The following is a 20111-nucleotide window of genomic DNA, read 5'->3' as shown; positions in this document are numbered from 1 at the left end:
GAGGTCTTCTCTGGCCAGTTTATCTAAAAATTGCCTCCTGGCCATCTCTGTCACATCTATTTTATGTCACTGACGTTTTTTCTTCCCAGTCTATCACTTGTCATACCCAGTAGAAAGTGGAATCGGAGAAGCCTTGCCTGGCTTGTACCTGCTGTATCCCCAGGGACTAGGATAGGGCCTGACATATAGTAGAGGTTCTGCAAACACTGGTTGATAAATTATGTGTGCAAGCCTTTATGGCTTGAAGGGGGTTTGTGTGTGCGTGTGTGTGTGTGCACGCGCCCACGCATTTCAGGGTGCAGGTGGAGTAATGAGACCATAACTCCAACATAATCTCCCACCTTATGAATGCCCCTCACGCATGCCCTTGTCACGTTGTGCCAGGAGCTTCTGTGAAGTGAGGTCCTTTCATATCCCTATATTACAGACGAGGAAGCCGAGGCTCAATGATCTTCTAAGTTACTGCTTAGTATGTTCAGAAGTGGAAACCACGTAAATTGAGTCACGAGCAGTCTCAGTCAACTCAGACCCTCAACTCCTGGGTGCCAGGTCCCATCTCCCAGAACTCCTGCAGAGATGCGGATCACGCTGTAAGGAGAAACTTCAGAGAGGCCCCTAGAGGCATCCAGGAGAGGCCTGAGATTACTGCGCTTCCCCAGCCCCGCTTACCTCCGGCTTGGAAGTGACCGGCTGGCAGGGGCCGGAGCATCGGTGAAAGCCGCACCGACGCTGAGGGAGATTCCCAGGAGGTGGCTTTCCTTGGGAGAGAAAAGTGCGGCTCTCCAGGCTGGCTGTGGCGGATCCGTCTCACTGACCGCGGCCTCAGTTGCCCCATCTGGAAAGTGGACGCGGCCACGAGCGGCTCGAGGCGGAGCCGGCCGGCGGCAGGCGGAGGGTTAAAGGGGCGGGTCCCGCGGTGGGGGCGGGGCCGGAGCTCGGCCGCACCTGGCTGCTGGCCGCCTCCCGCCCCGACGCCGCGCGTCGCGCCGGGAGCCGCTTCGGGAGCGGGAGCCGGAGCCCCCGGGGAGGAGCGGCTCGGCAGCCGGCACCCACCGCGGGGAGGGGCGGCGACGGCGGCGGCCGGAGAGACGTCGGGAAGCGAGCGGAACCGCCATGGCCGAGTTCCCGTCGAAAGTGAGCACGCGGACCAGCAGCCCCGCGCAGGGCGCCGGCGCCTCGGTCTCCGCGCTGCGCCCGGACCTGGGCTTCGTGCGCTCCAGCCTCGGTGCGCTCATGCTGCTGCAGCTGGTGAGCGCGCGCGGGGCCGCGGGGTCCAGCTGGGGGACGGCCGGGCCGGGAGGGCTCGGGGCTGCCTCCTTTGCTCCCAGTACTCCCTCACCTTAGGCTCCCACGCGCCGCGACGCCCCTGTCCCCAGGCGCCTCCAGGACGCACGCCCCCGAGACCACCCTCAGCCCTCTCAACTCGACACATCCCCGTTGCCGTCGCCGCGAGCACCCGTGTTCAGAGTGCCCACTCGGCGCGCGCCCCATCGTCCCGCGAGGTGGTCACTGGAGGCCAGCCAAAGGAGCGCTCACAGACGCACAGTCACTGCGCCCAATTCGCTCTGTCTCCCAGCCTTTCTGTCCCCCAGCCTCTCTGTCTCTTGTCTCTCTGTCTCTCTCTGCCACGGCAGTGCTCCCAGCCCTCCAGGACACGCGGCCTGAGTGAAGCAAAGTCCACTCCGAAGGGCTCCGCGTGGCCGAGCCCCAGACGCTCCTTTTCCAAGCGAGAGTGCACCTCGGTTCCGGCGCGTACCTTTAGGCGCGGCCCCAGGCCTCTCGCGCGGGGACCGGGCTTTTCTGGCTTCCACTGGTTGCCCCACCGGGTTCCAGCCGGTTTGGCCGGCCCCATGGGGCCGCGATACCGCGCCCAGCGCCGGCGGGAGGGATTTGTGGGAAACCAGAGGCATTTGCAAGGTTCCGATGCCTCCCAGACCCTGTGCGGATCCCAGCAGAGTCGGACTGATGGGAACATCCCTCTCCCCACACACTGGTTTCAGGCCTGGCGGTTTTCTCTTTCTTACCACGGTACCCTCTGGTGGGTCAGGAAGCCGGGTGGCTGCCCCTGTGGGAGACTTCCCCAGCAACTGAGGGTCCAGAGGACTAAGGTGGAACTGGAGGTGGGCCAGGATCCATTTTCTTTTAGGGCATGTCGGTCGTCCCCATCCTGCCTGATCCTGGTTTGGTTGGAAGGCTGAGAGGCTCGGTAGTCTGACACATCGTGCCCCTTCCCCTCCCCAGCCCCTGTCTCCACCTAGGTCAGTGCTAGCTCTGTTTCAGAGTTTCACAGATCTGTCGCTGGCCCCTCAGCCCCCACACCAGCCTCAGACTCTCTTGGAAAGGTTTAAAATGTAGAGTCTTAATCCCCACCCCCTTGGAAAAAATGTGGAATTGGAATTTCAGGAAGTGCAGCCCTGAAATCTACATTTGTAATCTTCTCCCAGAGTTGCTTTGGAGATTCCCAGGGTGGGTAAGACCTCCCATGGGGCCTGATTTAAATTTGCAGGTTTGCATGCTGCACTCCAGGACCATTGAGAAGGTGGCAGGGAGCAGGAAGGGAGCCTCAGGGCTGGACTGAAGGGGCAGAGGAGAGGCAGATGAATTTGGAGTCCTGGGAGGTTCCTGAAGGAGAGGGAACTTTTGATTTCACTGAACTCTGGCAGAGGAAGGGAGAGGGTGTTCAGAGCTTCCACCAGTCATGTGGGAGCCAGAGTTTGGGGATGGACTACTGGAAAGGAAGTTGGGGGGGATTGGGTTGGTACAGCTAGAGTTGAAGCCCTTGTTTCTGAGGTGGTAAGAAGCTGAGGGCCTTGAGTGCCATGGGGAGAGATAGGGAGAAAGCTCTGCTGGGGTCTGGGGGTGGGGGGCGGTTTCATGGAGCCCTAGGCTTAGCTCCTGCTTGATGGGACCTGAGCATGGGCTGCTTTCGCATTTGAACAGTGAGAACTGGAGTTGAGAGTAAGAGGGCCCTGCTGTGTCTGCTAGGACCTGGGTAGATCCCTTGGGAAGAGGCTGCTGTTTCGGATTTGTCAGTCCCTGTGGGCTCAGCAGCGCAGTCCTGAATATTCCTGTCCCATTGCACAGAAATCAACCCTGGGTCTACACAGGGCGTGCGACTTGCTGGGAGGCCTTGCTTAGGTGTCCAGACACTGAGGGACTGGGTGTGAGTGAGGTGGCCTTCCTTTGCTCCCTTCCCCTGCAGTGCTTTTGGAGCTGGGGTGGGGGGATGAGGGTCTCCTATTAGACTTGTGAAGACCTGCACCTTTTAGTGCCTTAACCAACCTACGTGTGAGAGAAGCTGCTTCCTGAGCTGTTTCTCTGGCCACAGACAATTCCAGTGGACAGCTTCCTGGTTTCCTAGGGGGCTTTACTCCAACAGGCACCACCATCTGCTGAGAAGCAAAAAGCTTCCACCAGTCAGGTGTGAACTAGGCTCTGGGTTCCCTGGCAAGGGCTTTATATATTCCGTTCTCCCCCCATTTTATAGGTGAGGAAACCGAGACTCAGAGGTCAGTTCTTTGCCCAAGGTCTAAGAGTGATAGAACTGGTATCTAAGCCCTGTGTGGGCTGACTTTTCTGGCCCATGCTCTTAATCACCACACTCAGCTGTGCTCCCACAGGGTACAGGGTGTGATGCTTTTGAGGGTATGATGGAGTGGTCATCCCTCCCAACCCCCAAAGGCCCACCACCTGCTTACTCTTGGTCTGAGGGAGGTGCCCAGAGGATGAGCTTTTCTCAAAGGGATCAGGCTGCATGGAGGAGGCAGTAAATGGGAAGATGAAAGCTAATTCTCCTTTGTTTCTCAAAGGATGTGGTGGGAAGAGGGAGGTGGGGTGGGCAGAGAGGAAATGTGCTCTTTGTCTGGTATTGAAGTGGGTCCTGAAGAACCAACTTCAGTGTTAACTGATTTATCACCCCCCACACACACACCATCTGCTTCCAGAAAGAACATGGGGCAGAATGTGATACTCAGCTTCTTACAATAGGCGTTAAAGTCATATATTTCTAAAAGTTCATGTTGTGTGTGTAGGGGGGGAAAGTATTGACTTGAGACCCAAAAGAGGTCATTGTACCAGGAATCTATGGCACGTTTGAGGCTGTTGATTCTTTGTCGAGTTTCCTAGCAGCCTAGGCAAAAAGGGAAACATGATGGATTTATGCAGATAAGCATCTAAAAAACAAGCAGGCAAGTTTGAGCTAGAGACAACTCATTTGGTCATAAAAATCTGGTGGTTTTGGGGTGCCTGGGTGGCTCAGTGGGTTAAAGCCTCTGTCTTAGGCTCAGGTCATGGTCCCAGCATCCTGGGAGCCCCAAGAGCCTGCTTCCCCTTCTCTCTCTGCCTGCCTCTCTGCCTACTTGTGATCTCTCTCTCTGTCAAATAAATAATAAAATCTTAAAAAAAAATAGGAAAAAAATTTGGAGGTTTTGATGTTGCAGGGGTGTGGCTAGGGGGTGGAAGGAATCTTGTGGAAGGTGTGGTTAACTGATCCTTACAGCTCCGGGGATAAGGATTATCTTAACCTGGGCTTACTGATGAGCAAAGAGTGAGGAACTTGAATATAAAGTCACACAGGGTAGAGTGGCAGTCAGAATTTGCACTCACATCCAAAGCGAGGCTCTAGCTATGTTCCTGTTTTGTTTTTATTTTTTTATTTTTTTGGTAGAGGTTACAGATTCCTGGGATGCTTTGGAGGGGAAGGCAGGGAGACGACCTTCAGGAAGGGAGATTTATCCAGGGCCAGGGCCACTAAGGAAGGCTTCCTGACAGAAGTGGGCTCTGAAGGGTTTAGTTATAAGGAAGGGAGTAGTAAGAAGGTGGTTCCAAACAGATGAACCTTAGAATAGCTTGCCCAAAAGCCTTGCAGTCAGAAGGCATCCCTGAGGCCTTGGGCATATAAAAGCCCATATAAATGGGCCAATCAGTGTTTGCACCTTTTGTCCTTTTTTGCTGGACCTCTTGAAATTGGAGGTGGCCACACCATTTTCGTTTTTGAACAAATTATCAGAAGCTTCACCCACCACTAGATCACAGTGACCCGTGGGTGATGGAGAGTATTGGTGGGAGCACTGGCCTGAAAGCAGAGACCCTTGGGTTCAGATCCTGGCTGCCCCTTCCTGGCTGTGTGATCTTGCACCTTCCCTAATACCCTAGAGCTTCTGTTTCCTTGTTGGTAAAATAGTGACTATGGAATAGTGAGGAATGTGGAATATGGTGCTGTACAGGGCTTAGTGCCATGTGTGTTGGAATGAAGGGCAGTTAGGATTCACAGAGCCGTAGAATCATAGGGTTCTTCATGCTTGCTCCCAGAGGTCCCGCGAGCTTACATGCTTCCAGCGACGGGGAGCTCAGTCACTCTCAAGGCTGCCAGCACCATCCTTGTGCATTTGGGAGTATTAGAAGGTTCTTCCTTGCTGTAATCCTGGCTCTGTCCCCAGTCCCGGCAGGTACTTCACCTTCCTCTCCCAGTGGGGGTCAGGGCAAGGCCTGCAGGTCCCTTCTGTCCTCCGACAAGAGGCTGCCCGGAGGAGATTGTGGGGGTTTCTGAGGTGTGAGCAGAGCTCGGTCTTGTTGGAAGTGCATTGCTGGAGCCTCCCAGGGTGTTCTTTCGCCCTGAGCTATGTGGATTCAGTCTCCTGGGTACATCATGCCAGGCCCTGCAAGCTTGCTGGTCCACCTCCTGTGCCCAGAGGAAACCAGTGCTTGGTCTTGTTATCTCCACCCATATACCCCACTGGTAGTGGCCTGGAGGGAGTTGAGTGTTTGGAATAAATATGTGAACACATTCTCCTTACAAAATGAAAACCTTTTACAGATAAGGCCAAAGTTATTCTTGGATTGCTTGCCCCTCTTCCCAAGGGGACCTCTGTAGGGAGTTGCCAGTTCTTTTTCCTGTGCATTGTGAAAAACGGGGATGGTTTTATGCCCTCTCCTTTGTTTGGTAAGTTGCATTTCTTACACCCAGACCACCTGAGATCTCTTCTGTTACTGTCCCTCCCTGTTAACCGATTCAGGGCATGTCCTGGTGTCAGTCAGTGTTCATGTAGCCCTTTCTCTACTAATGGGCGCATTTAAAAAAATTGTATTCCTTGAGAAAATCACACAGGCACACAGCAGAACAGTCCAACAATACAAAGAGTAATTAATTCGAATGTCATCTCTCTCCTCCTGGATCAGTCCTGGACCAGTCCCCCGAGGTAACCACCTGCAGGAAGGCAGCGTTCCACGCTGAGTCTATGCATTTTTCTGCACGTGCACGTGACCCCTGTCCTTACTTTAAAAACCACAGATGGGAACACTCTGTGCGTGTGCCCCGCGGTGCTTTTCCCCCTTGACAGCACATAGTGTGCTGGGTGTTTTCTTTCTCTAATCCTTCCTGTTCTGAATTTCTTTAATAGGTAATATATTTACTACGGTACAGAATAAAACGGGCTGGGAAAGAGCAGGCTGAAAAATCTTTGTCCTTTCCAGTTAGAGTCACCCCGCCCATGCCCGCCCTGGTTTCCCAAGTTCCATTTCAGACTCTTGAGAGAGGCCCAGGCTTGACGGGAGAGTCCCACCTCTCCTCACTTGACCCAAGGAGTACAGTCTTTCTATGCACATCCTTCTGTGCCTGCTCCTTTTTCATACAGAAATGTCTTGTGGTCTGCTCTCTGTGCATGGAGTACGATGGCTGGCTTAGGGCTTTGCAGCGGTCTATTACCTGCTGCCTTGGGACTCATGGGGCCCATTCCTTTGTGGACAGACACCTGGGGTTCCCACTCCTGCTGTTTTGTACCCTGTTGCAGTGAATGAGCACACACAAGCTACTGAGTGCATCTGTCCAGTACATTTCCAGAAGCGGGACTGCTGGCCATGGGTCTGAGTGTTCGTGATTTTGATGGAGCTTGCTAAACTCCCTCTGGAGGGGTCACCAGCCTGGTGAATCAGGACCCCCCCAACCCCCGCCATCACTCAGGGTAGTAGCGTTTTCTAGTTCTCTTATGAGTGAGGTTGGCCTTGGAAAAACATGTTGGTGAGCTGTTTGTATTTGTCGTCTGTTTGTCCTCTTTCTCCATCCTGTGGAGTCTTAAGTCTGTCTTACCAGTTATTAGGACCTCCAGATGATTTGCAAATGTTTTTTTCCTAGTGTTGTTTTTGACTTTGCTCATGGTGTTTTTTTATGCTGCATGCACTTCTGTTTCTTTCTTTTATTAATTTTTATTTATTTTTTAAAAAAGATTTTATTTATTTATTTGTCAGAGAGAGTGAGCACAGGCAGACAGAGTGGCAGGCAGAGGCAGAGGGAGAAGCAGGCTCCCTGCTGAGCAAGGAACCCGATGCGGGACTCGATCCCAGGACGCTGGGATCATGACCTGAGACAAAGGCAGCCGCTTAACCAACTGAGCCATCCAGGTGTCCCTGTTTATTATTTTTTAAAAAAGATTTTATTCATTTATTTGACAGAGAGAGAGGTCACAAATAGGCAGAGAAGCAGGCAGAGAGGGGGAAGCAAGCTCCCCACTAAGCAGAGAGGTCGATGTGGGGCTCAATCCCAGGACCCTGGGATCATGACCCAAGCCGAAGACAGAGGCTTAACCCACTGAGCCACCCAGGTGCCACTGTTGTTGTTTTCTTTTTAGTTTCTCATCAGCATTTTATTTATTTATTTTTAAAGATTTTTAAAAATTTATTTTGTCAGAGAGAGAGAGCACAGAGGGAGAAGCCGGCTCCCTGCTGAGCAGAGAGGCCGATGCTGGACTTGATCCTAGGACCCTAGGGTCATGACCTGAGCCCAAGCAGATTCTTAACCGACTGAGCCACCCTGGTGCCCCTTATTTATTTTTTAATAGAAACATAGTTGATACATACTGTTATAGTAAATTATGACACACGTGTACAGTGGCATATCTTGCAGTTTGTGAAAAGATAACGTCTTAGCCCTCGGAGAAAATAGGAGGGCAGCTGTCTGTAATGACAGACATTCTCCAGGCTGTATAGCTAAGTGGAAAAGGCAAGGTGCAAAACTGTGTGTAGAATACTATTGTGTGTATGGGAGGAAGAGAGAATATATAGAGATGCACCTGTTTAAAGAGGGTGTGCGGGCGGCCGTGCGTGCATGCACAGTTCCTGGAGAGATACCTAAGAGGCCCCTTTTGTTTGCCCCTGGGGAAGAAACTGAGTATCAGGGTAGGAGGGAGACGTGCTAAAAATACCATTTTGTTACATGCAATGTCATACAGACTACGTATTTCAAAAATAAATGAAATACCTTCTTTTTTTTTTTTTAATTTTTTAAAAGATTTTATTTATTTATTTGACAGAGAGAGATCACAAGTAGGCAGAAAGGCAGGCAGAGAGAGAGAGAGAGAGGAGGAAGCAGGCTTCCTGCTGAACAAAGAGCCCGATGTGGGACTCGATCCCAGGACCCTGAGATCATGACCTGAGCCAAAGGCAGCGGCTTAACCCACTGAGCCACCCAGGCGCCCCGATGAAATACCTTCTTTAAAAATCTTCCAAATACATGAAAATACAGTGTAAAAATATAGTACAGGTAGTTTGTGCTTGTGACAGAACTGTGAAGGTGGCCCTTGAGGGCCCCTCAGGCCCTGACTGGGGAAGACACTCTCCCATGAACACACAGCAGCAAGCATAGCCTTGAATTCAGTGTTACGGGCTGGGTGCCCTCGAATGGTTGTTTAACCAGGTGTACATGGAAAGAGGTGGGACTCTCCCGTCAAGCCTGTGCCTCTCTCATTTTATTTATTTATTTTATTTATTTAAAAATAAAAATTTTATTTAAAAATAAAATAAATAAATAAAATGATGAGAAACTAAAAAGAAAACAACAACATGCGGAGTGCCTGGGTGGCTCAGTGGGTTAAAGCCTCAGGTCATGATCCCAGGGTCCTTGGATCAAGCCCCGTATCGGGCTCTCTCCTCAGCAGGGAGCCTGCTTCCTCCTCTCTCTCTCTCTGCCTGCTTGTGATCTCTGTCAAATAAGTAAATAAAATATTAAAAAAAAAAAAATGAGGCTGCCAAGCTATCCACGGATGGTGGATGGAGGCTATTTCGTACATGTGGCAGGGGTCAGGTGTTGGTCGCTCCTTGACAGCTGGTGATTGGTTGATGCTGGAACTCAGTGAGGACCAGGCCCCGATTTCCTGCTCATTAATGGTCTCAGGGAGCCGCAGGGGCGCTGCCCTGGTCCCCAGGGCCACTGGGAACCTGCTTAGTGGGCAGACAGGGGTGAGCTGGTTTTCTTGGCAGCCCAGTGAGCCTGGCCCTGGATATTAACAGGCCCTTTGCTGTTGGTCTGGGTTGGCCTGTCCGCTTGCCCAGGTGGGAGAGGCCAAATGAGAGCTTTGGAGTGAAAGGAAGGCCGAGAAGAGTGAAATCTGTGACCCCCGGTGGTGGAGCTGGGAAGCGGCCCCCAGGACTCCCGAGTGCTGGGGTGTACAGTACAGGGATTCCAGGGAGCTGTGTCCTTGCCCCCCCACCCCAGTCCGCCACCTCTGCACAGGGAGGGGCCAGTGTGTGGGTGTGTTGTGGCCAGTCCAGGCGCCCCGGAGCCTCTGTCCCCTGCGCCTTTGTCTCTCGTGACACAATGGGTGGCTTTTGTCCCCATAAAGTCCCTTTCACTGTGGGAAGAAGGGTCAGGGCAGGGGTGGAGGCTGGGCCTGGCCAGGCCAAGTTCAGAGTGTCCTCAGCTGCCCAGATGTGTCCCTGTGAGGGGGAACCCCAGAAGGGCTCATGTTGCCCCCGGGTCCCAGTTTCCTGGAGAGTGTAGTGGAGAGAAGGGAGTTCTGGCAGCTTTTGGGTGGGGCCACATCCTCACATTATCTCCAAAACCTTTGGGTTCATTGCCAGCATTTAAAAAGCTGAAGATTTCACATAGGAATTCAGATTTCTAGTGTCTCTTGGAAAATTAGAAGTCTTGGCTGTCGCGCTGCATTCCTCTGACACCAGTAGGCTGCTCTCCGTTCCGCAGTTCCCGCCTAGACGGCCTTGGCCATTTCTGTGACCTGCCTGCCTTGGCTGAGTTTGAGTCCCCAGTGTCAGCATCTGGGCTCTGAGGTGCTGCCACTCTTTGAGGCACCCCACTCCGGGAGGTAAGCCCCTCTCCACTCCTTCCCGGAGATGCCAACGGCCCTCATACCACACCCGACCACTACAGCCGTTGACCTTTTCCTTCACAGCATTTTACCTGCAATGACACCCCTGTGAGGTGACCAGGATGGGTGTACCTGCCCAGTCCTCTCACATGTCAGATAAAGAAACATCAGAAAGTTTGGGTAACTTTCCCAAGGTTGTACAGCAAATCCACAAGGGTCTGACCCAGCCCAAGAAGTGGAGAGGGATTAGAAGAGTGACCGTCTTTGGGTGGGAAAAGACTTAGCTTAGTGCTGGCGATGGAGGGGTCCCTCCGCCACCAGGGGGAGAGGGCTTTGGGCCCCGCTGCGGGAGGTGTGTAGTTGGAGGAGTGTCAGGCCTAGGCTGAAGGGAGCCTTTGAGAGCACTAAGTGGAACCTGCTTGCTCCCATTGTCCTGAGGGGCATACTGAGGTCTGAGGATGAAGGATTCTCCCCAGAACCCCTCAGCCTGTGAGGAACAGAAGGAGTGTGCTTCCACAGGCATTCTAGGGCTGGGCAGGGCTCCCCTTCTGGGGCCTGCCCTTCAGATAAGCCGGCTGCCTTATCTGAAAGACGGGTGGGGCCCACACTGGCATGGGGCCCTGAGCTGCCAGGCACCATGCCTCGTGTTTAAGTTTAGATACGTCCTTTATCTCAGTGAGGCCTCACACCCCTGGGAACTACACACACAATTACTTCTACCTCAGGAATATGGGCAGAGAATGGATTGGAAAACCCACAGTCCAGCCTCTCAGGTTGATAATGACAGTGGAACGTGTTGATCTAAGTCCCTTACATGTATTACTTTCTTTAATCTCAGAACTACCCCCTGAGGTAGGTACGTTTGGAGGATGAGGACACTAAGGCACAGAGAGGTCCAGCAACTTGCCCTGGGTCATAGCTGGTAAGTTGGCAGGGCCAGAGCCTGAACCCAGGGAGTAGTAGGCCAGCCCTCCATCAGAACTGATGTCAGTATCACAGGTCAGATTGTGACATCCATCGGCTGTCCAAGAGTAGCTAAGAAAGATGTACTGGTTTCCTGGGGCTGCCATCACAAACATACCATAAACTGGGCGGCTTCAGACCATAGAAATCTGTTGTCTCACCGTCCTGGAGGCTAGAATTTCAAAATCGAGATATTGCATAGTTGGTTCCTTCTGGAGGCTCTGAAAGAGAATCTGGTCCGTGCCTCTCTCCTGGCCAATCCTTGCTGTTCCCGCTGCTCACAAGTCACCTTCCCAGTGAGATCTTTCTTGGCCTCTTATCTGAAATTGCAAATGACCGCACTGCCCGTTCCTTCTCAGCTGCAGTTTTTTCCGTAGCACTTACCCCTTGCCCTGTGGCCTGCTTTCCCACATTCATCGATGCACTGGGCTTTTATCTGGGTCCCCTCCATAGAGTGGGAGTTCTGGGAGAGCAGGTGTTTTGTCTGTTTGGCTCACACCGTAGTAGGTGTTGGATAGATACTTGTTGAATGAATGGTCCCAGAGAGGGGCACCCGAGCTGCAAGGCGACTATCCTGGACAGAGGGGCCTGGATCACATTCTGGAGACAGGTGGCCCTCCTTTGCTCTTTACCCTCGGCTACCTACTCCTGTCCCCTTTCCTCTGAAAAGTGGGGTTTACTCTTGTCCAGTAGACCACAGGACAGGTCCTCCGGCCCCTTCTTCCAGCTACAGGAGGGGTCTTTGGCCAGAGTGGGGATGAGGCCGTCAGGCTAGCAGAGGGGTTGGCAAATGTGGGGCCTCCCTGTCCTGAGTAGGGTTTCCCTGGGCCCTGGGTTGGAGTGCGCCATTCAGATTCCTGGGGCCGGGGGAGAGTGGACAGGAAAAACCAGTCTCTCTGGTTCCAAGGGAAGAGTGGACCTTTCCTTGTTTGAGGGCAGAAACCGAGGCGGCTCCCAGGGCACAGGGCCAGGTTGGCAAAGCCAGGAGGAACCCCAGAAATTCCCGCTGCTTATCTGGTGGCTTTATCTCTCAGAGGCTGCGCTTGCTGATCTGGAAACCAGGGCTGGGCTGGAGGGCAGGGCAGAGCCAGGGGACAGCTCGGGTGTCCTCATCTTTCACGTGTTACTAAGTAACTCTCAATAGCCTGGGTTCCAGAGGTCAGAGCTGGGTTCAAATCCTGCCCTACCCCCAACCCTGGGGGGAACCATGGGCAGCTGCAGATATTTCCCTCTGAGTTTCTGTTTGAAAAATGGGGGAAATACATAGTACACACCAATGAGGGGGTCATGGGGAAACCATGAACCAAACAAGGAGTGGCTTACCTGAGGCCTGGCATGGATCCGGAGGGCGTTCAGTGGTCTCTGCAGCCAAATCAAGGAGTAATCGTACCAGTAAGTGGTAGGTACATGTTAGGGTGAAGCCAAATTGGTCTTCTCTTTATTTTCAGTTCAGTGCATTTTCTGACTTCCTTTTTTGGTGGTTGGAGCAGGCAGCACATTGGCCTGGGGGCCCATCAGGACCCCGCTTGAAGTGGAAGGATGATTGTACCTGATGAGTCTGGTTCTTACCTGGGAGGGTCCTGCAACAAGCTGTGTTGGGGGGGGTGGTTCTCTTTCAGAGCAGTGGCCTCACCCAGCTCTGGGGGCTCTTGGCCGCCCTCATAATGTCCTTCTCAGGCAGGGTGCCGGAGGATGGGTGGTAAAAGCTGGCGGTGCTGTGCTGAGACACCCCAGCTTTGGGTCCTTGCTGGTAACAGCCCTGCCGCCTTCCTCACCCCTAAATTGGGCCACCCAGGCCGCTACCAGCCCATCTCTGGTGGGTGGAGGGGGGCAGGCCAGGAGTACATCACCGATTCACCTCTGCTTCCTGTGCTGGGCAGGTTTCTGACCCCCATTTCATGGATAAGGAAACCGAGGCTCGTTAGTTCTGCACACACATCTGCTGACCAGGTACCTCTGGGCCCTGGAGATACAGCAGTGACCAAACTTGGACTCCTCGGGGAGCTGCATTCTGGTGGGGAGACTGGAGTTGTCCCACGGGAGCTGCACAGAGAGGGAAAGGAGCTTGCCCAGGGTCCAACAGTGTGAGAAGGATTAAAGCTCAGCTGTTGGCTCTCAGGCTCCAGGGCTCCACCTCCCACTGGGAGGAAAAGTCAACCATAGCCCTCCCCGGCCTCTTGGGCAGGAGGGGCAGGATGAGGAGAAAGGAGCATTGTCCTACAGATTTCTGGACTCGGCTAAGGTCATTCCTGTCCTGACCCTTCACATGTAGGGGAATGGGTACGCAACATGCCTTCAGTCCTTGGCGGGGCGCTGGGGTGGGAGCATGCAGCAGGTTCCCAGTGCTGGCTGTGCTCGCTGGTGAGCACCAGCTCTCCGGGGGCTGGTATAGGAGCTTTTGGCCAAGAGGCCTTTTTGTTTCCAGAACCAGCAGCCAGAGATGGATTTGGCTCTTGAGCCATTTCTCTCTGATCCGTCTGATGGTTAGGTCATTCTCCAGCTGTGGCAGAGTCCCCGTGAGCCTTGCTGCCACAATGCCTGGATGCCATCCAAGAAAGAAGAGGGACAGTTGTCTTGGTGCTTCTTTGTCAGCAAGGGAGTCTTTCTCCAGAGCCCCCCATTAGACCCTCCCTGCCTCAGCGCTAGCGCTGAAACATGCCTAGCTCCAGAGATTGCAGAGCATGCCCTTGTGGAGAAGAGAGGGTGCCTCAGCCTCGGGGATCTCAGGCAGCAAGGAAGGGGGTGAAAGCCATGGAGGAGGCCAGGATGGCTCCCTGGGAGGTGTGCTGAGTGTCTGGATGCAGCTGTGAGACAGTCATTGTCCTGCCCTCAAGGAACTCAAAAGTCAGGGGAAGGAAACAGAATCTGGTCCTGGGTGGTGGGTGCCTGGGGGGCCAGGAGGGCACAAAAGAAGTGTTCTAGAAGCCAGACTGGAGGACCAGGGGGAAAGTGTCCCATGGTGTGCAACATTTCAACTGAGATCTGAAAGGAGGAGTTACCAGGCAAGGGTAACTCCCTTACGTGGTATGCAGTAGGAGCCAAATAAATGTTTCTTTGACTAAATGAGAAATGTGTCCTGCAGAGTGAGCCCCGTGGCCTCCGGCCAGAGTGTTGGGGGCTCTGGGGGACTCTTGGCCCTGTCTCGTCCCTCCAGGTGCTGGGGCTGCTGGTGTGGGCCCTGATTGCCGACACCCCATACCACCTGTACCCGGCCTACGGCTGGGTCATGTTCGTGGCTGTCTTCCTCTGGCTGGTGACAATCGTCTTCTTCATCCTCTACCTGTTTCAGCTGCACATGAAAATGTACATGGTGCCCTGGCCGCTGGTGGTGAGTCTGGGTGGGAGCACGGCGTTGGGGGGGTGTGCCTCAAGGCTGACCCATCTGCCTCTGTGCGCAGCTGTGACAGAGGCACCTTCCCTGCCTGAGATGTGGCTGGTGGGAGTTGGCCCTCAGCCAGCTGTAGAGCTGAGTTGGGGAGGGAGGATCCATGGCCACAAATATAGGAGGACATAGACTTGGCTTTCTTCAGAGAAGGGAGAAGTGAGGCATGCTCTCTCTCTCTCTCTTTTTTTTTTTTAAAGATATTACTTATTTATTTGAGAGAGAGAGAGCACAAGCTGGAGGAGCAGCAGGCAGAGGGAGAGGGACAGGGTGAAGCAGACTCCCCACTGAGCAGGCAGCTGGACATGGGGCTTGATCATGATCGGAGCCAAAGGCAGACGCTTAACCACTGAGCCATCCAGGTGTCCCTGTGAGGGCTCTCGAATGGAGAGCCCCCTGCATTTGGAATCTTGAAAGTGTTTTTCTGTTTTGTGGGGGCAGTTGGGATTTGAACCTGTGTTTCAGGAGGTCTGTCAAGACTCTCCCAGCCCTCAGCCAGACTATCAGGAATTACCCAGAATAAGTCCCCGACAGCTTGGGAGAGGGTGGCCTCCCCGCTTTGTCCAGGTCAGTCTTCTCGGGACACAGAGGGGAGAGCGGCCATAGGAAGTTCCCCGGCCAGACACAGAAAGCTCGCGCTGGGCTTTTTTCTCTGACCTGGAAAACCCCTGCAGCTGGGGTCTGAGGCTTTCAGTGAGCGGCGAGGCAAGAGAGGCACATGATTGTAAGACAAGCAAGGCTGGGACTAGGCGGCATTGTGTGGAATTCAATGACTGTTTAAACTGAGGAAACGTGAGTCATCCTCAAGACAGAACGGGTTTGTTAGATCTTGACATCACTGGCAGGAGCCAGGCCGTGTTTGTGGTGGCCGCTAGGCTTGCAGGGAAGATCCTAGGCTGAGGAGGGGACGGCCGGACTTCCTGGCGAGGGTCCAGTCCCGGTCATGGCCATGTCCTAGGAGCCTTGAAGAAAGAAATCTCCCAAGATGGCGGGGACCTCAGTGTCTCTGAGCACAGACCTGGGGCTCCGGCCACAGCTCTTGTTGGAAAGAGGCTCCTTTCCTGGGCCAAGATAGCAGGGCAGTGTCTCTTTGGCTGCTGGGCCTATTGGCAGATAAGGCTTGGCTGCATCTGGAGACGACTGGATTGGGATTGTCAAATTGGCATTTTCTGGAATGGGGACTACAAGCTCCCTACCGGACCTGGGCAAGGTGAGTGAGTGATGTAGGTTGAGGGAGGGGTTCTGGAGCGCCTGTACCCATCCGTCTGTAGGGAGCCAGCTCCTGCTGTCAGTGGGCATGCAGGCCCCTTGGTACCAAATCTTGATATTTTAAGATTGAAAGTTTTATATGAGCTCTTTGGGTTTTCATATGAAATCTCATTTTTGGGGCACCTGGGTGGCTCAGTCGGCTAAGCATCTCCCTTCAGCTCAGGTCATGATCTTGGGGTTCTGGGATCGAGCCCCACGTCGGGCTCCCTGCTTCTCCCTCTCTTCCCTGCTCATGTGCTCTCTCACTATCTCTTTCTCTCTCTCTCTCAGATAAATGAAATCTTTAAAAAAAAAAAAAAAAGCTTTAAAAAAAGTCTCATTTTAGAATATTGATAATTTTTTTTTTTTTTAAATCTGTAGGTTGAACCAAATGTGCCTGAGGGCCACCAGTTTGCAATCTCTGCTAAGACTGTTTATGGGCTCCAGGGGCCAAGTGTTAGGGAAATGGGACTTGGGCCTGACTGTCATCCAAGCGTCCCTTCTGCCAGTCAGCCCCAGAATCCAGCTGGGTCCTCACCCTGGCATTTGACATGGTGGCCTTGAGTCTAGGATGTGGCCAAAAGGCAGGCAGAGATTCCCCCATGGTGGGGCAGAGAGAGATGGGAAGTCTTCCCAGGGCCAGCCTCAGGACCAAGGCCCACAGTGCCATGCGTGGGGGCCAGGCTTGCATGGAATAATGTGGCCCTGGAATTCTTCAGCTGGTGCTCTCAGAGATGGCCTTTGTTTGGTCTCCTGCCATTGGGAATGGAGTTTTGCCTTGTGGGGCTGTCACTGCCCCTCCCCTGACCAGATCACTTTAGGCCTTCGCATCATTTCCCCTTCCCTCTCAGCCTTATGTGTGTTTATGCTCCCCGCTTGGATGGCCTATGGGTTGACCCCATGTGGACTGCCACCCTGAGGAGTATAGTGGGAAAGACCCATGTATCCATCCCCATCCTTGAGTCCCAGCCTCTGTTCTAGATATTAAAGGGGTGTGCTGGGGGCAACTGAAAGAGTCTGCCATCTTTAGCCTGTTCTCCCCTCCCCCCACTCCCTAGTTAATGATATTCAACGTGGGTGCAACTGTTCTCTACATCACGGCCTTCATCACCTGCTCTGCTGCCGTGGAGCTGACGTCCCTGAAGGGCACCCGGCCGTATAACCAGCGTGCGGCCGCCTCTGTGAGTATGGGTCCCTGGGGGCGCCCTTGGCAGTGATGGGGGAGGGGCGGGTCAAACCAAGTCTGTGCCTCTGGGCTTCCACCACCCCCTGGTCTGAGGCCAGCATCTGCCATCACCAAGGGACCTCCTTCTCAGGAGGGGCTTAGGGACGTGCAGGTTTGTCTTCCACAGTTAGCAGTAAACCTCAAGGAACTGCAACACTTGAAAATACTCTCAATGGTAAATGGGAGTTTTGGGTTCACTGTTGAACTTTTCTGGCACACAGGTGCTTCGTACCGATTTATAGTCTGTGTGCCCCCTTGGAGAATCTGTTGAAAACTGCCCACCTGTCTTAAAAGGCGCACACAGTACCTTTTGGTTTAAACCATTTGGGGGGATTTACAGCTCTCTCAGGAAGCCCCGACTTGGGCTTCATATCAAGCAGCGAGTGGCATACCAGCGACCCTGCCCACACCTGTCACGCTTCAGTCCATGGGGCCCTGTGCAGACATTACCTCACAGGACCCCTTGACTTCCACACTGAGGGACTACCAGTTCCTCTGGACAGACAAAGAAACTGAGGCTCAGTGAGGTGAACACGCCAAGGTACAGTCCAAGGTTGGGCAGGAGCAAGACCAGGACATGGGTTTCCTCAGCTTCAGAATGCGGCTGCAGGGGCCAGTGTAGTCCACCTATAAACTAATTCCAGAGAATTCCTTGGATACCTTTTTATTTATTTATTTATTTTTTTAGATTTTACTTATTTATTTGACAGAGAAAGGCAGGGGGAGCAGCAGGCAGATGGAATGGGAGAAGCAGGCTCTCTGCTGAGCAGGGAGCCCGATGCAGGGCTCAATCCCAGGTCTCTGGGATTGTGACCCAAGCTGAAGACAGAGGCTTAACCCACTGAGCCACTTGTACTACTTGAACATTGTCTTTTTTTTTTTTTTTTAATATTTTATTTATTTAGTTGACTGAGATCACAAGTAGACAGGCAGGCAGGCAGGGGAATGGGTGGGAAGCAGCAAGCCCCATATGGGGCTCTATCTAGGACCCTGGGATCATGACCTGAGCTGAAGACAGAGGTTTTAACCCACTGAGCCACCCAGGTGCCCTGAACATTGTCTTTTTAAAACTAAATTCCTGATGTGTGTCTGAAGGAGTTCCTACCCTTCGGTCACTCTCAGCACACTGTCCAGTTGCCCGTGTCACAGTCTGACCTACCTTGCTGCGTGGTTAGCCATGGTTTCCCCCACAAGAATGTAATGTTGGCATCCCTACAAACACTTGGGAAGTGAGTATGTGGCTAATTGGAGTTGGGGTGGCTGCCAGTGCAGCTTGTTCTAGTTAAGTGGGGAGCACTACTCCAGGTTTTACTGTATATGCCCTTCTGAGGCTGTCTGGTGGTCCTATCTGTCCCCCCTGACCCCCTCCCCCCATTGCCACAGTGCACACCAACTCAGCTTTGGTGTCTTCTTCCTCTTCCAGTTCTTTTCGTGTTTAGTGATGATTGCCTACGGAGTGAGCGCTTTCTTCAGCTTCCAGGCCTGGCGGGGAGTGGGCAGCAATGCAGCCACCAGTCAGATGGCTGGGGGCTACGCCTAGACCACGCGTGCCATGGCCCCCTTGGGGCCGTTGGCTGCAGCCAGGTCCCAGCGTGGGGCGGCCCGCAAGCCTGAGGCCTGAGCCCTCTGTGGAGTCGGCCTAGAAGGGACTACGCTTGCTCTGCTCTGCTCGTCAGACTCCTAAGGAATCAGGATCGTTCCTCTGGTTTGGCCCAAGTCAGCACGCACAGGGGCTGGAAGGAGGCCAGTGGCTGGGACCGCCTGCCCATCCTCCGTATGTAGTGGAAGGCGACGGGGGATACGGGCCTCTCAGTGTCTCTGCTTTGTCTTTAGAAGACTTCAGTGTCCCAGGCTGGGGCCCAGGCTTCTCACCAACACTAAGTACACTAACAAGGACTCCAGACCTGCAGCCCCTGACCTTCTGTAGAATAAGCCTAACAAACCATGTGTATTTATCTTAGTCTTTGTTCTGGGACTACAGAGCAAGTTTTTGAAACTGGTCTGGGTCCTTAAAACACAGGGGGTTTTTTGTTGCTGTTTTTGGGTTTTTTTTGTAAGTAAGTCTTGAACTCACAACCCTGAGATTGAGACCTGAGCTAAGATCAAGAGATGGCCATTTAACTGAGTGAGCCACCCAAGTGCCCCCCCGCCCCGCCCCGGCCCATAAAACACAATTCTGACCCTCCCCGCAAATGAAAGGCTGCTTCGAAAACCTTGGCAGAAAGAGGGGTATGATTTCTGATGGCATGGTCTTCCTTTCCTGCATTTCAAACGTAAGCGTGATTTCAAACAATCTGTTGGAAGCAACTTCTCAGTGATGAAATACCCAGCCAGCCTTCCCTCCCTCCCTCCCTTGTTTGTAACACTCCCTTGGGGAAAAGCTAACCATGCCGACTGCTTCCCTGACACTGTTGATGAGGCACGGGGGACATGAAGGAGGGAGGGAATCAAGACCTTGCCTGGTAAGTTGTCCTGTGCTTGGTGGTGACTTTGTTCTTTGGGTTTTTTGTTGTTGTTTTTTTTTTTTTTTATAAAAATAAAGATGGAAGAATTTATTTGGAAAAGGTGTTGGGTAATCCTGGTTGTAGATGCTTATAAATTCTGGGAAGGTGCAGGGAAGGGTTGCAGTGAGAGGTTCCAAGTACCTGGAGTGGGTAAATCCAGTTCTGGAGTCACTCAGCAGCACTAGTGACCTCCTTTACCAGAGGCGGCCTGACCCACTTCCTACCTGCCTGGCCATGTGTCCCGACAGGTTGAACACACCTTTTACTGAGGGTCTCAGTTGAACACTGAATCATGACTCTAGCTTTAGGCTTCTTAGGTCATCTTGCTGGACTGAACACTGCCCTCCTGTTAGCTCCCTTCCAGGCTTTATGCAGTTCAGGGAGCATGTCATCAAAGCCGATGACCACGCTTGATTTCAGGAGGCTGGCACAGACCACAGCGAGGGGCAGTCCTCCCAACTGAGCTCATACTTTTGCTGCCAGAGTAACATGCTTTGAATGATCAGCTGAAGGCATTTCTGGGCACCCCTTGGTCCTTTTTGGACAACCCCGGGGACAATCAGAATGTAAATACAGTGGTCTCCCCTGATCCACATTCTCGCCTTCGGTGGTTTGACTAGTGGCCAGACAGTCTGGAAACAGATGGTCCTCCTGCTGAGAAGGCTCCCAGCAAGGTCACACTGCACGCCAGCACG

General features: G+C 53.2%; 1 protein-coding gene across 1 annotated transcript; it reads left to right on the top strand.

Annotated features, from left to right (window-relative positions):
* Nucleotides 1-951: 951 nt before the first annotated feature.
* On the top strand, nt 952-19476 carry LOC101684959 (plasmolipin). Its single transcript, XM_004744233.3, has 4 exons — nt 952-1248; nt 14212-14385; nt 16746-16868; nt 18336-19476. The coding sequence occupies exons 1-4, from the start codon at nt 1114-1116 to the stop codon at nt 18450-18452; spliced, it is 549 nt and encodes a 182-aa protein (XP_004744290.1). The 5' UTR covers nt 952-1113; the 3' UTR covers nt 18453-19476.
* Nucleotides 19477-20111: the final 635 nt, after the last annotated feature.

Source organism: Mustela putorius, unplaced genomic scaffold (genome assembly GCF_011764305.1).
Source record: "Mustela putorius furo isolate JIRA1106 unplaced genomic scaffold, ASM1176430v1.1 tig00000174_pilon_pilon_pilon, whole genome shotgun sequence".
In the NCBI taxonomy this organism is placed as follows: Eukaryota; Metazoa; Chordata; class Mammalia; order Carnivora; family Mustelidae; genus Mustela; species Mustela putorius.
Note: the sequence above shows the minus strand (reverse complement) of the source record. Positions and strands in the feature narration are given on the sequence as shown.